The following is a 14,754-nucleotide window of genomic DNA, read 5'->3' as shown; positions in this document are numbered from 1 at the left end:
ATTTATTACTATTACTATTACCATTATCGTTACTATTATAATTTACTTACAATTTACTTATTATTTACTTAATACTTGCTATTATTCGTCCCTGTTATCATTATTATTGATATAATTATTATCGTTATTATTAATATAATAGTTATGGTTACTGTTGCTGTAATTATTATCGTTATTATCTCCCCAAAGCCGACTTCCGGAGCGTCTTTTCTTTCCAAGGGGAGCTGGGAATTCCCGAGCGGCTCTGGAGGAGGGGGGTGCCGGTCTCCGGGCCCAGCGCTGCTCTTTTTCCCGTTTCCTCCCCGTTTTGACATCCTTGATTAATAAACCTCAGCGTCCCCCGGGCTGGGGCGGTGATGGGGCTGGGCCGCCCCGCGCGGGTCGCCTGTCCCGCTGCGGCACGGCACAGCACGGGAAGGCGACATGCATGCGCGCACACTAGGCCCACACGCAGCGCAGGTGCACACGCGCGTGCACGCATGTGCAAGCACACATGTGTGCGCAGGCCGATTGCGCCCGCTCTTCTCCACTGAATTTACATTTCTTTGAGAATCGACGAGGCCTCGGGGGGAACCATGGCCACGGGGGGGGGTTAAAGGTTTTGGGGGAACCTCGGGCACAGCTTCAGCAGTAGAGGGGGGACACGAACCGGCAACCGTGTAGTCACGCAGGGGGAAACTGAGTCACGGCGGCTCTTCGGAGGGACCGAGTCGGGAACAGGCTTTTCCGGCAAGCGGCGTGAAACGGGGATTTGGGCCGTAAAAGGCGGATTGTGGGTACACGTGAGCTGGGATGCAGCACGCGCCGCCAACACGCCCTGGCCCGTGTGCACACGCGTGGCACGACTTCCCTGTGGATGAAACACACGCAACCACGCCCCCAGGTAGGAAAAGCCCACTGGTGCGTCCCCCAAAGCTGCCACGGAGCTTCATCCGTGCACTGGCACAGGCGTGGGGGCTTCATATGCCCCCCCCACCCACCAATAAAAAGGTGCAGCACATGCCAAGGCATCCCGGAGCCCCCAAGCAAAAGCAGCACGTGTGAACACACAGGTAACACGCACACACACGTGTGCACAAGCGTGCACAGAGCATGCGGCCCAAGCGCAGCGGATCCCCCCCAAAAACCCACCCCCCCTAAGCTGTGCACCCAAAGCAGCACCCCCGAAAGTGCAAATGTAGTTCAGCTCCCCCCACAAGTGCACACTCAGGGCAGCCCCTCCCCAAGGTGTCCAGACCCCCCCCCCCACGCACCCTACAAGGGGCACACGCCGTGTAGGACCCCCCCTCAACTCTCCATACATTGTGCACCCCCCCCCAATGCACCCCACAGGGTGCACCCACCCATGCAGACCACCCCCTGCCAAGGCGCACCACCACTCAGGACCTCCCCCCCAGGACGCTCCCATGGTGCAGACCCCCCCCCAAAATGCCCCCTCCAGCCCCTGTTATAGGGGGACACCTCCTAGGGACCCCCCCTCGTCCCCCAGGACCACTGCCCCTGGCCAATACCCCCCCCTTATCATCCGGGCACCCCCCAACCCCACCCCCGGAGTGGGGGGGGTTCTCCCAGAGCCCCGGGTGGGAGCAGCCCCTCCACAGGCCTGGCTGGGAGGGTCGTCAGCCCCCCCTCCTGCAGCCCCCCCCGCGGGGGGGTGCACCAGGAGCAGCTCAACATCGCCCGCTCCACCCCGCACGTGAGCACACGCGTGTGCCATAGTGTGTTTGCCCACCTGCCACACACAGGAACGTGCACTGCACGTGCACACACACGTGCATGGGACACGTGCATGTGTGCGTAGGGGTCACTCATGCAGACATGCTTGTGCAAGCAGGCAGGCGTGCACGCCAGATGTGTGCAGAGGTGTCGTGTACGCGCCTGTGTGCGAACATGCACGCACATGTGTGCAAAGGTGTCACGCTCCTCTGTTTAAACACATAAGCACACACACATGCGCAGGTATCACACCCGTGTGCAACCACACGTGTGCAGGTATCACACTCCTCTGTGCACACACGCACACGCGTGTGCTCAGGTATCACACTCACGTGCAAACACGCGTGTGCAGGTGTCCCACACGCCTCCCAGTCTCCAAAATGCTTTAGCGAGCCAGCAGCCCCCAGCACGCTGACCTCCACACGGTGGGGGATGTCCGGCCACTCTTGCCCCCCCCTGCACGGCACAGACACCCCTGCGCCCCACAGAAAGCCAATTACAGAAGACAATTAACGCAAACGGCGTTTCCCATCCCAATGCCCCCACCACGCTGGTGACAGACAGGCCACGCACCCCAAATAAATGGCTTTAAATTAAAAAGGGGCCCTAAATGAAGCATCCGGGTGGGGGGGGGCACGGACGGCCACGTTATTTCGATATGGCACGAGGGAGCGGAGCCCTCCCAGGCAATAAATCCTCTTTTCTGCTTTATTCCCCTCCCGCAACGAGGGCGGCGGAGCAAAACGAGGTGTCTCTATGGTGCATCCCCCCAAATTTAACCAGGGCTGCCCCAAAAGCTCTCAAATCACCTTTCTTTTGGGAGAAAAAAAAAAAAATTAAATCCTTAATTAAGAGCATCCAGCCATTAACGTTCCTTCCCTGTCCAGGAGATTTGGGCTCTCTCTCTCTCTCTTCCCCCTTGAGTTACATCTAGGGCTGGGGAAAAAAAAAAAAAAAGACAAGAAAAAGACCCCAAATCTCCTCCTCTCCTTCAGCAGCAGCACAATACGGTAGGTGAGCGCGTCGGGCTAATCAAGATAAATATCGTATGCATGGCAGGAGCGTGGCGGGGCCTGCTAACGAGGAGCGGGAAGGGGCCGGTGCTGGGATGCTCCACATCCGCATCGCCATGGTTACCGGGAGCCGCATCCTGCCCTCCAGAGCCGGGGTGCGGGGCTGGGGCGGGGGGGTGGTGGATCGCGCCCAGGCCCGGCCAGAACTTCCAAAACCAGGGCGAAGTGGGCGCAGGCGGGGGAAAGAAAGGCAAAATCCAGGCTTTAGCGGTGTGTAAATATTTCCCTTGGGGTGCTTTTGAGGATTTTCCAAACCAGAGCCAAAATCTCTCTTTTTTTTAATGATTTTTTGGGGGAGCTGTTACGGGAGACAATGGATTCCACCCCGGCTCGCCGCCTCCGGCCTCTCGCTGTGAGAACACGCCTGCGCCGACCGATTCTAAAGAAAAGAGAGTGTCGAGGTGTCGCCTTCCACCCTTCCCTCCCGCCCCACCCGTGGGCACCGTTTCCCCCACGCAGCCCCCGTGGGACACGGTGATGGGGGATCTGAAGGGATTTTGGGGAGGGGAGGGTGGGAAAAAATTGGGGGTCGGAGTGGGGAGAAGGTGAATAACCTGCAGGCCTGGAGGGTGGGTGACGAGCGGCGGTGCCGGGGGAGGGAAAAGGGCTTTAAAACATCTGCAGCGGGATTTACAGCTGGGCGCCGCCAGACACACGCATGATGCCTTTTCCAGGAATTCCCACGGGGAAAGACAGGCAGCATACGCGTGGGCCAGAGAGAGGGCCGGACTGGGCCCCGGGGTCAGCAGCGTGGCTGGGGGGGTCACAGCCCAGCACCCCCGGGGTGAGGGAGGGCGGCCGGACACGCGTGCGCACGTCGTCACGGCTGACGTGTGTGCGGTGCCGTTGCGCTGGCACCGGGTGCGTGTCTGGAGGTGATGGGGGAAGAGTTGGGGTGACACTGCGGTGGCACCTCGCAGCTGGACGGCATCCTAGGGTGACAGCCCACATCTGGGCACCCGGAGTGACATCGCACATCTGGACACTCCCATCCTACAGTGGTACCCCACACCTGGACAGCATCTTAAGGTGACATCCCACATCTGGCCCTCCTCGGTGACACCTCACATCTGGACGGCCAAGCGGGCCAGGACCCCACATCTGGGCACCCTTAAACAGCTGCATCCCAAATCTGAGCACGCTCAAACAACAGTATCCCACACCTGGACACCCCCCCACACACACACAGTACCCCCAGCAGGACACACTCTCACATCTGCACCCCACATCTGGGCATCACCCCACATCTGCCCACTCCAGCCCTGGAGACCCCTCCCCACCTGCCCCTCTCCTCGTGCGTGTGCTCAGCCCCACACCTCGGCCGCGGGGGGGGGGGGGGTTCTCTGCCCCTGACCTTTGCAGAGACCCTTCCCCTTCTTATCTACCCAGATTAGGAGGGGAAAAAAAAAAAAAGAAAAAAAAAAAAAAAGAAAAAAAAAAAAAAACAAGCCCTTTCCTCCCGGGAAGATGCTCTCCAGGCAGCAGAGGTGTTTAGATTGTTGCCCCGGGAAAACCTCAAACCTCTAAAAAAAATAAATTGTGTGGAGCTTTTAGGGCTCTGCCCTGAATTATTTATCCCCCCGAATCAGCCAGACCCCCAAATTCGCAGAGGCAACGTGAGGAGCCCCCGTCCCCCCCATAGCCCTGCAATTCTCCCTCTCCTTACTCCCCCCCTGCCTTTTTTCCCCATTTAAAAACTCTTCGGGTCGTTTTTTTTAGGGCAGCGAGGACTTCTTACCGGTTTGGTTTTTTTTTAATGAAAAAAAATAAAATAAAAAGCAGGAAAAACCTCGGTAATAAACTCACAAATTTCCCCAAGAGGGGAAATGCCTTAGGAATTAACTGAATATTCGCTTTTTCCTCCCCTGCGGCCGTGCGGGGCAGCTGGATGCAGGGTCCGAGGATGGAAGAAAAAAAGTTGTTGTTTTTTTTTTTTTTTTCCCCCGTGCATATCGGCGGCTATCGCGACATGCGCGCACGCGCAGGGCCGCGGAGCCCCGTTTCCAGCTGCGCAAACGACGCCGCTGCATCTCTAATTAGGTCCCCGCGCAATTACATCCCCGCAAACGCTGGGACCCATTAGCGGTAAATGCCCCGCGTATTATTGCTAATAAATATTTCTAATAATTAAAGATGCTCCTGAAGTGCTGAAGCGATTTTTTAACCCCAAACTGGGAAAATACCGAAAATCTCCTCCCCCCAGCATTAAACCCTATTATTATTATTATTACTATTATTATTACTATTACTATTATTATTATTATTATTATCAAACTTGCTCGGCGCAGCCAAGGCAGAGGCCCGTCCTGGCGTTGTCTGGGTAATTTTAATTTTTTTTTTTATTTTTATATTTTCCTCATCAGTTTGCAAAGAGCAAGGTGGAAAGGAAAGTTAAAAGAGATGGAGAGGGGGAAGGGGGGGGCAATAAACCCATTCCCCAGCTGCAATTCAAATCCCCCCCGAGCCCGGGGAAGGAGGATGAGCCCCTTTCCTCCTCCGAAATGAGCTTTTTGAGGAGAAATAGCGGGGTTTTTTTTTAAAAAACACCTCCCAGGCTGTGGCTGTGTTTTATTTGTATTTTATCTCCCCCCGCATCGACTGTCCCGTCCCCGCCCAGCCAGATCACAGGCTGGATACCATTAAAAAATATAATAAAAAATAATTTAAAATATAATTAAAAAAATAAAAATTATGGATTAAATCACTTCCCCTTCCCCCGGAGCCCTCCCTGCTCCTACCCCCGGATTTTTGGGGCCAAAGCATCAGCAGCCACCCCAGCCCCAGACCACCTCCCCCAAAAAAAAAAAAAAAAACCAAAAAAAAAAACCAAAACCTTTTGTCCCTCTGTCCAAAGCCGGGGTCATGACCCAGCTAATGCAGAGCCAACCTGGACGTAAACACTTTATGGGCTCTTCTTTAAATATTTAGAGGCACTTCAAGGAACTGGGATGGGACTGGGAGGATTGCAGAGTATTTGAGGGCTTGAGTGGGGTTTGGTGGGTTTTTTTTTTCTTTTTTATCTCACATCTCCCTTTGCAAAAGGGCCTTCCTCCTCCTCCAAAAATAAACCTGGGCACGGGAATAGGGATAAATAGGGATAAAATGGGATAAATAAGACTAAAATAGAGATAAATAAGAATAAAATAGGAATGCTAGAGGGATAAATAGGAATAAAGTAGTGATAAAACAAGGATAAGTAGGAATAAAACAGAGATAAATCGGAATAAACAGGGATAGATAGGAATAGAAGAGGGAAAATGCAGAGGGGGTATTTAAACTCAGGGGGTATCGTGAGGTTTTAAGGGAGGATGGAGCAGCTTGGGGGTGTTTAAAATTAACAGCGATAAATAGAAGAGTTGTGGTTGTCAGCCCCGCACAGATCCACACGTGTCGGTGCGTACCTGGGTGCCGCGCAGGGACACGCGTGGATCTCCCTGCTGCTCTCCCCGCCCCAGGCACCTCTGCCTGGGGCTTTAATTGTCCCTATAAAACCAGGGGATAATTATAAATCACAAATTACAAACGCACCTCGCCGGCTCGCCCTGCCTGCCCGTGCTGGCGCGGCGCTCCCTATAAGTAAATCCATATGGCTGCGCACCCGCGGAAACACACTTTTGGGTTAGAAGTACCCACTGGGGGAAGGAATAAATGTGTATTTTGAGAATTTCCCTGAAGAGCTACCTCCGCCTCTCCTTGCAGGATTTTTTTTTGGGGGCGGGTTGTTTGGTTTTGTTGTTGGTTTGTTTTGTTTTTTTTTTCCCAGGGAGGGGGGATTAGTTGGGAGCAGGTGGGTTTAATCTGCCAGTTTATTCATGTAAATAAATAAATAAATAAATATAAACCTCCTCGAATTCCCGATTCGCAAACCACTTTCAGCTTGTTTAAGTTTCTGATTGCATAATCAGGGAATTAATTGGGAATAAATGGAGAGCGGCTCCTAAGGAGAGGGCAGGGATGGAGCTGGCGGTGGGGGGGGGGGGCGAAGGGGGAACTGCAGCAGCATCTTGGGAGGTGAGAAGGGTTTTTCTTGTGGGGAGGGGGATGCCCTGGATAGAAATTACCTCTGATTTCCCACCTTTCGGTGCTAAAAATCCGTATTTTATAGTCTCGGGGAGGGGGGATCTGCTGCAGAGCGCTTTTTATTGGAGGCTCCGCTCCTTCCCTTTCGGGATATTTTGCTGTTTCTTACCCAAATTGACGGGCCCTGCCAAGAGAAGGGTGATTTTTCTCCTTTCTGCCCTTAATTTCCCCAGAATAAGGTGGGGAGGGGGGCAGTAACAGCCCCCCCATCTCCTCCAGGGACAGGGCTGGCTTTGAGTGGCAGCTGTCAGAAAACCGGACGGCGGGAAAAAAAAAAAAAAAAGCAAAATAATTAATAAACCCAGATGAAGTTTGGAGAAATCCTTTGCCCCAAAACCTCCTGACATCCCCAGAGGGAGAAATAAGTTTATTCCCCAGCAGAATTATTATTATTTTTTTTTCCGGCTGCTTTTGAGCGGAGGGAGCCGCATCCTCTTCCTCGGAGGAAGGGTAAAGGATCAAAAAGTGTCCTCGGGGCAGCAAACTCCTCGGAAAGAAGGCAAAACCAAGAGAAAAATATATAAAAATACAACTTTCCATTGAGGATACAGCTAAATATTCCATCAGAGCCAGAGAGCGGTCCCAGCTCTCCCCTCTGCTGCATCCCAGCTTCCCCATTACATGGCTCGGGAAATTATGCGATACATATGTTGGGTTAGAGAGCAAGGAAAAATGTTAATTAAGACATGGGAGGAAAAAGTTAATCATTTGCAAAGCAGTATTTAATTTCCTGCGCAGAAAGGGATGATTTATTTATTTACCTATTATTTATTTTGCTCACTCCAGGAGCCTGGAGCTTGTCCCATGCACCTCGATTTTCCAGGGAGAAGCGGGGGGGAATCCCCCAAAACCACCACCAAGACGCCTTGTTTCTCCCCCCAAAAAAAAAATTTTAAAAAAATCCTGTTGCGGTGAAGGAAACATCCAAACAAGCAGGAAAAGGTGATACTGGAAAACTGCTCACAGCACCCCCGCGGCGGCTGCTGGCTGTTTGGGAAGGAAATCCGAGTCGTTCACTACCATAAAAAAAAAAAAAAAATCCCAAAAATGTTTAACTTGGTACCTTGCCCATCAAAATTAATCACAGCGACAGATTAGGAAGTGCATAAAACTGTATCTCTGGATAATGATATAGGAGAGCACAATAAATAAAAGTTGCACGTTGGAGGTGCTGTCAGGTCTGGGGCGAACCAGTAACTCACGCGTTTAACCCCGTGTTTTGCCTTTTTAATTCCAATTAACGCCGGAGAGGAACGGTTTCGACCTACGAGGGGCGGAAGGAAATTGCTGGAAGGACCCGCGCTGCCGCCTGAGCTGCGAGTGAAACCCCCGCTCAACAGGAGAGCCCTGGGGCAGGGGGAAGAAAAAAAAAAAAAAGAAAAAAAGGGAAATCAAGTATTTCCACTGCATAGAGAAGAAAATTCAAAAGTTCTTATAATGCTGAAGCTGCTGAGGACCCTCGTTATCTCCCCAAAGCATCTCTGGAGCTGTTCTTTCCCTTTTTTTTTTCTTTTTTTTTTTTTTCGCTTTCTAACACGCAATACAGGAAGCTAATTTCCTCAGGCTGCTGATGTAAATTTAAGAGGGGTTACCATTCCTGGCAGGCTCTGGATACAAAGACTTCCTCAAGCTTTTTTTTTTTTTTTTTTTCCCTGTTTTATTGCCCGTTAAACCCTTCGTAAAACAACTTTGCAGCCCTCTTAAAACCCGAGTCCTTAGCGAAGCTACTTAAAGAGAAGAGGAGGGGGAAAAAAAAGAAATAACATAAAATAAAGACCGAGCTGCGAAAGGAACCGGTAAAAACTTATCAGGGAACTTCAAAACAAATTGGACTCGAGGAACATAAAAGGGGAGGGGGGGGGGGAATAAAAGCCCTGGCCTCAGATGTTAATTCGAGCCTCCAGAAACACGTTGTTGGTGGGAGTTTTATAGCCCAATAATCAAAGTAAAGCGAATTATTCGAGCTCTGAACAATGCAGCACCGGGGGTGGGGGGCAGCTCCCGCAGCCCCGTCCGTGGGTGCCGGGTCCGGGCCGCCCCGGGACCGGCGGGGCTGAGGGCTTGGGGGGAGCGTTTCTTCCTTCCCCCCCGCTCGGGGCCTGTGTCCGGCTGCGGGGCTGGCGGGCCCTCTGTCCCGCAGCTCCTTGCCACTCGGGTCCTTTTGCACCGCTGCCCACAACCAAATCTCTGACCCCCACTCCCCGCATCACCGCTCCCGCGCATTTGCATCCTGATTTTCATCTCCGCACCTCCCAAACTTTCCAGGACTCCTTTTTGCCCTGCTTTGGGTTAAGTTTGTTTTTTTTTTAATCTTTACATTTTTAAAATGCTTCAAGTCTTTTTTTTTTTTTTTTTTTTTTTTTCTGAAATAGGGGTTACTTACGTGGCTGGGCGCACTCCTGGACCATCTGGGAAGGGAGAGCATCTCTGGAGGAAAAGAGGGGAGAGAAGTTTGGCCGCCACTTCACCCTTCTCTCCCCTTTTCTCCCGGGTTATTTTGGCCAGGAAACAATGCCATAACACGCCTCGCATCTGCCCCAGTCCCCCCCCTCTTCCCCTTACACCCCATTACTATGGCAAAACCCACAAAGCCTCCCAACAGCGGTGGTGCCTCTAAATCTGTGTCCGCAGACACCGGGGGTACAAGCGGGGAGAGGCAGCGGGTCAGGAGGGCTCGGGGTCAGCCCGCTCGCCTCCAACCGCGCTGCCCCAGAGAAAAAGTTGTCCTTTCCGTGAACCCGCCTTTGCCGTTTACCCCAACTTCAATAAACTTTCCTTTCAGCCTCTCTACGTGGAGGCGTCAAGAGGCGAAGAAAAGGCACTGTGGCCGGGGCTGTTTGCGGCAGGAACAGCCATTTTTGCCTTTTCCCCCCCTCCTTTTTTTTTTTACCTTTTTTTCCCCCCAACTTTTTACCGTTTTTTCCCTTTTTTCCTTCCTCCCTTTATTTTCCTTTCCCCCTTTATTTCCCTTTTGTCTCTTTATTTCTCTTTTCCCCCTTTATTTATCTTCCCCCCCTTAGTTTCCCTTTTCCCCCTTTATTTTCCTTCCCCCTTTCTTCTCCCTTTTTTCCCCTTTCCTCCTTTATTTCCCTTTTTTTTCCCTTTATTTCCCTTCCCCCCTTTATTTCCCCTTTATCCCCCTTCTGTCCCCTTTCCTCCCTTCTGTCTCTTTTTTTTTCCTATTTCTTTCCATTTTTCCCCCTTTCTTTGCCCCTTTTCCCCCTTTATTTACCCTTTCTCTCCTTTCTTTCCATTTTCCCCCCTTTATTTCCCCCACACCCCCTTTCTGCCCCGGCCTGTACCCTGCCTTTGCCCCTCCAGCCCCAGTTCTTGGCCAGGGCTGAGGTAGGTGCTGGGTGAGGACCCTCGCGGGGGCAGGACCCCAGCCCTGGTTTCCTGGCACCCAAGGGACCGGTCACCCCTAGGTGCCATCCCCAGCACCCCCCCTCCATGGAGTACACCCAGTCTGGGCTGGGGGTGTACAGAACCCTCCCAACAACCAAAAAAATCCGACCCACAACCCAACCTCCAACACCCCCCCCCCCAAGAAAACGAGGGAGAAATCCAACTTGGAGGGACGCTCTTTCCTCCCCACCCTCCTCCTCCTCCAGCCCAGTCTGTGGCAGTGCAGATGCCCAGCTCTGCCCCCGACCCCCCAGCAGATTTGGGGTGCTGCCCTGCCTCAGCTCTGGGGGAGCACCCACCTCCCAGCACCGGGGGCTGCTCTTCCTCCCCAGATTTTGTACTTTTTCCTGCATTAAATCTCCTTTTCTCCCCTCCCTAGTGCTTTCCCCCCCCGCCCCCCCATTTCCCCCATTTCTTCTTCGATTTCTCACCTATATAGGACAATATTTAAAATATCCCAACCTCCACGGGATAGGCCGAGCTTTGGGTGCTGTTTACTGATCGTCTTTCTATTTTGTTTTATTTTATTTTATTTCAGGGCTGGGCTTTATCCAGCTTCCTCGCCTCAGCTGCGCAGGCTGGGATCCTCTTGGCAAAAGCCAAAATCCCAACACCTTTCCCTGCTCTGTGGAGGAGTGATGTGCCCTGTCGATATGTTTTCTCTTTCCGGTCTCATCCTTACAGTAATATCCCTAAAGCAGGATGTGAAAGCGAAAAAGAAAATTAAAAAAAGCCGATGAGCTTTACATAGAAACTCCCTGGGACGAACGACAACCTTCTCCAGATCCGCATCCCCACTCCCACAAAGGGGTTGGAGACCACGATTTGTTTAATGGCAGCTTAAATCGATGCTGGAGAGAGAGGGAAAAACACAAAATAAATAGAATAAAACCTAAATAAAGGGGCTTGCAAAGCCTCTTCTCCAATAACTCAAGGTCCCAGGGCTTTGAGGGGGGGCACTCGTAGCAGGCCCCCCTCTCCCAGCCCCCTGCCACTGGGGTTTTTAAGCAGCAAACTTCCCAAAGGCCTAAAAAAAAAAAAAAAAGAAAGAAAAAAAAAAAAAAAAGGAGAGTGCTCAGCCCCAGCACCCCCCTCCCCCCCAACCAATACACCCCCTGCCCTGCCAGGGAAGCCCAGACACCCAACCCTGTGGGGGGGACCCAGGTTTTTCCCTCAGATTTCCCCAATTTTACCAGTTTGCAGGCTGCCTGCAAAGGCCGGGAGCGATGAATTACAGTTATTAGCGCTGTTCCTGCCATTATTCTCATTATTGTTGTTGTTATTATTTTAACAGCCTTTTCATCGCCTGGCAAAATTCAACAGGACCCCTTGGCGTGGAGGAGTCGACACGAGCGCGCCACGCCAGAGAGAAAATAATAACAATCCTGATAATAATTAATAATTAAAAAAAAAAAAAACACAACTCAAAACCAAAAACAACCACGAGGAAAAGTTCAAAGCAGGGAGAGGAGCTAAAAGCAGACAACAATTTTCTGCGGGGTGGAAAGAAAATAAAGAGGCTCGACTAACCTCAACCCGCAGCACTTGGCTGAAAATCCAGATTTCTCCTTCCCCCCCCAACCCCCCCAATATTTACAGGCTGGGAGGGTCTGGGATTTAAAGTCACCGGCCACGTCGTGATGTCATAAAAATGTGGAGCTGCGAGTTATCTTTAGGTTTGCTTCAACTTAACTTAAGCAGTAACTGGTGCACATGGGATCCATTGCACATCGTCCCAGCGTTTTATTATCCTTATTATTATTATTTTGGGGCGGGCTGGCGGGGAGACGTGGGGATAAAATAAGTCACCAGACATAAAAGTAAAACTAATTCACACTGACTGGTTTATTGAACACTGGGACTTCCACAGACACACTAAGACTCTTTATTGCAAGTTTACAATGATCATGTAAAATCAGTCCAAAGCCACAAATAACCACGACAAAAAAAAAACCCTAGCTACTGACTTTTTAGAGCCTTCTGCTTTTATTTTTTTTTAATATCTCACTCTTTCTCTCTTTCTCTCCCCTTTTTTTCCCAGTTTCTCAGCAAAGACTCCTCCACCCTCGTGTGCTGTTTCGCAGCTGCTTTTTGTCTGCCTTTTTTTCCCCCCTCTCTATCCGTGATTTTTTTTTTAGCTTTTTTTTTTTTTTTCCCCCACATTGTTACAAAAGAACTTCATCGCTCCTTCCCTCATTGTGCATTTGTGATGCAGAGGGGAGGAGGGGGGAAACCCTACATTCGCCTTTTTTGTTTGTTTGGTTTTTTTTTCCGTCAATATTACCATCATTTCTTCATTAAATTCACCCAAGAGAACATTTACCTCTTCCTCCCCCCCACCCTGCCCTCCCTCCCCATCCCCCAGCTTTGAAAAATAAATAAAACCCTGAAATGGCGTTAAAAAAAAAAAAAAAAGAAAAAAAAAAAGAAAAAAACAAACCCTGCAGGTACAGACACCTGGCCTCATGCTATCTGGCATGCATCTTGGGGGAGACCCGTTGGGTTTTATACGCACAGGAAGAAAAATAATAATAATAATAATAATTATAATAATAAAAGGAAAACTACGAGGGGAAGGGGAGCGGGGGGAAGAACCAAAATATATATATATATATATATATTAGATTCTATAAATAATCCAGAGTCAGTTGTGCCGGGTCTGGGGGTGCTCATAACCTGGTGATATCCTCCGTGCGCGGATCCTGCGCGGGGGCGGGGGGCAGCTCCTCGCCCGCGGCCGCGCTCGCCGGGGCGGTGGAGGCGCTGGGTACCGGTGCCGTTGCCGCCCGTACTTTGGTGTTGGGCAGCCTGTGGTCTTTTTTCCATTTCATCCTCCTGTTCTGAAACCAGATTTTGATCTGGCGCTCGGAGAGGCAAAGCGAGTGGGCGATCTCGATGCGTCGCCGCCGGGTCAGGTACCTGTTATAGTGAAATTCCTTCTCCAGCTCCAAAACCTGCTGCCTGGTGTAGGCTGTCCTGGATCTCTTGGGTTCGCCTCCATTGTAATTGGGATTCACTGGAAAGGAGGGGAAAGGAAAACAAACGGAGAAAAGGAGAAAAAAAAAAAAAAAAAAAAAGGAAGGACAGGAGGAAAAAAAAAAAACAACAACACACAAAAAAAAACACACAAGGAAAATCAGCGTGGATGGAGAGAGGGTCGGGAGAGGCGACTGGAAGAGCCGAAGGGGGGGTGGGGGAAGAAAAAAAAAAAGTAATAGGCTAAATAGGTAATAAAGAACTTTGGGCAGCTCAAGAGTTTCTATTCTAATAGGAAGGGGTTTCCCTGGCTGAAAAGACTGAATTATTTATGCACCCCTTACAAAGCTTTGGAGTTTCACACATACATAACAGAACGAGCCACATGGCTGAGGCTGCCCACAGTAGCTCGGCTATAAAATTTATGGTGGGTGTAATTACCCATTCGGAGTCGTAAATCCAGTTCAATTGTGCTAACCCAAAGACTCTCATGGAAGGGAAGGAAATAAAAAAAAAAAAAAAAGAAGGGAAAAAAAAAGAAGGAAAAAAAAAAAAAACAACAGAGAGAGGCGAGAGGGAGCGAGCATGGTGTGAAAATAAGAGAGCGGAGAGACAGAAGAGGAAAATAAAAGTTGCATACCAGTGCTGACGTGGATTTTTTTCATCCAGGGATAGACTATGGGCTGTTTGGAAGCTGTGCTGGTGGGATGGTCGGGGTTTGGCTGGCTGCAGGCTGGAGGGGCTGGGGCAGGGCTGGTGGAGGAGGAGGAGGAGAGGGCAGCCTGCTCGCAGAGCTGGGGGGGTTTCTCTGCCAGGTGGTGACCTCCCGAAGTTTGGCCGGGTCCCCTCCGCAGCGCGGCCGGGTTGGAGGGAGCCTGCAGAGCCCCGCAGCCGAAGGGGGGTCGCGGCCCGGGGTACAGCTCCTGCTGTGGGTGCGGGTGCGGGTGCGGGAAGCTGGGCTCCCTTGTCCGGCCGTAATATTCCGGACTGTGCTCGGGGATGTAATTATTTTGCGAATATTCCTCGCATGGAGGAAATTTCGGATCGATGTAGTTAGAGTCCATCAAATAAGAGCTCATGATCATTAATTTCTGGAGTGGAAAATAATTTTTCTCGCTTTGTCGTTTTTCTGCTCCATAAAGCCCTCCTACTAGCTGGCGACCCCGTAAAGTTACTTTCACCATGTGACAGCCCCGGCCAATCACACCCGCCAGCCCAGTCCCCGGATAAGGAACCAAAAGCTGCAGCAAAATGTACCCAAATTATGGGGGGGGGGCGTGGGAGCGGGAGTGGGGGGCGCGGGGAGGCGCGGGCGGCTGGGCGAGGTGAGGGGTTCTGGGGACCGGCCCCGCCTCCTCGGGTTGGGGGGGGGACACGCAATGAGGGGGGGGGACTCCCCCTGTGGGGGGGGAGTGTGTCAGGGTGAGTGTGCAAGGGGGAGGGGGAGTGGGGATGGGGGAGGTGGGGGGCACCGGGCATCGCGCCCCCGCGATCTCAGCTGGGA

The 14,754-nt window shown here is 51.4% G+C and overlaps 1 protein-coding gene across 1 annotated transcript; it reads right to left on the bottom strand.

Moving 5' to 3' along the window:
- Positions 1–12,782: 12,782 nt before the first annotated feature.
- HOXC4 (homeobox C4) lies at positions 12,783–14,434 on the bottom strand. Its single transcript, XM_086768871.1, has 2 exons — positions 13,891–14,434; positions 12,783–13,290 (listed from the first exon to the last, which is right to left on the bottom strand). Exons 1-2 carry the CDS (start codon positions 14,432–14,434, stop codon positions 12,944–12,946), a joined length of 891 nt encoding a protein of 296 aa, XP_086624997.1. The 3' UTR covers positions 12,783–12,943.
- Between the last annotated feature and the right edge of the window lie 320 nt (positions 14,435–14,754).

This window comes from Chlamydotis macqueenii, chromosome 29 (genome assembly GCF_036417535.1).
Source record: "Chlamydotis macqueenii isolate bChlMac1 chromosome 29, bChlMac1.mat, whole genome shotgun sequence".
Classification (NCBI taxonomy): Eukaryota; Metazoa; Chordata; class Aves; order Otidiformes; family Otididae; genus Chlamydotis; species Chlamydotis macqueenii.
Note: the sequence above shows the minus strand (reverse complement) of the source record. Positions and strands in the feature narration are given on the sequence as shown.

Coding starts and splice junctions, on each gene's coding strand:
- HOXC4 (XM_086768871.1), bottom strand. CDS start 14,434: ATGGTGAAAGTAACTTTACGGGGTCGCCAGCTAGTAGGAGGGCTTTAT. Junction 13,291..13,890: donor AAAAATCCACGTCAGCACTG/GTATGCAACTTT, acceptor CCTCCTTTCCAG/TGAATCCCAATTACAATGGA.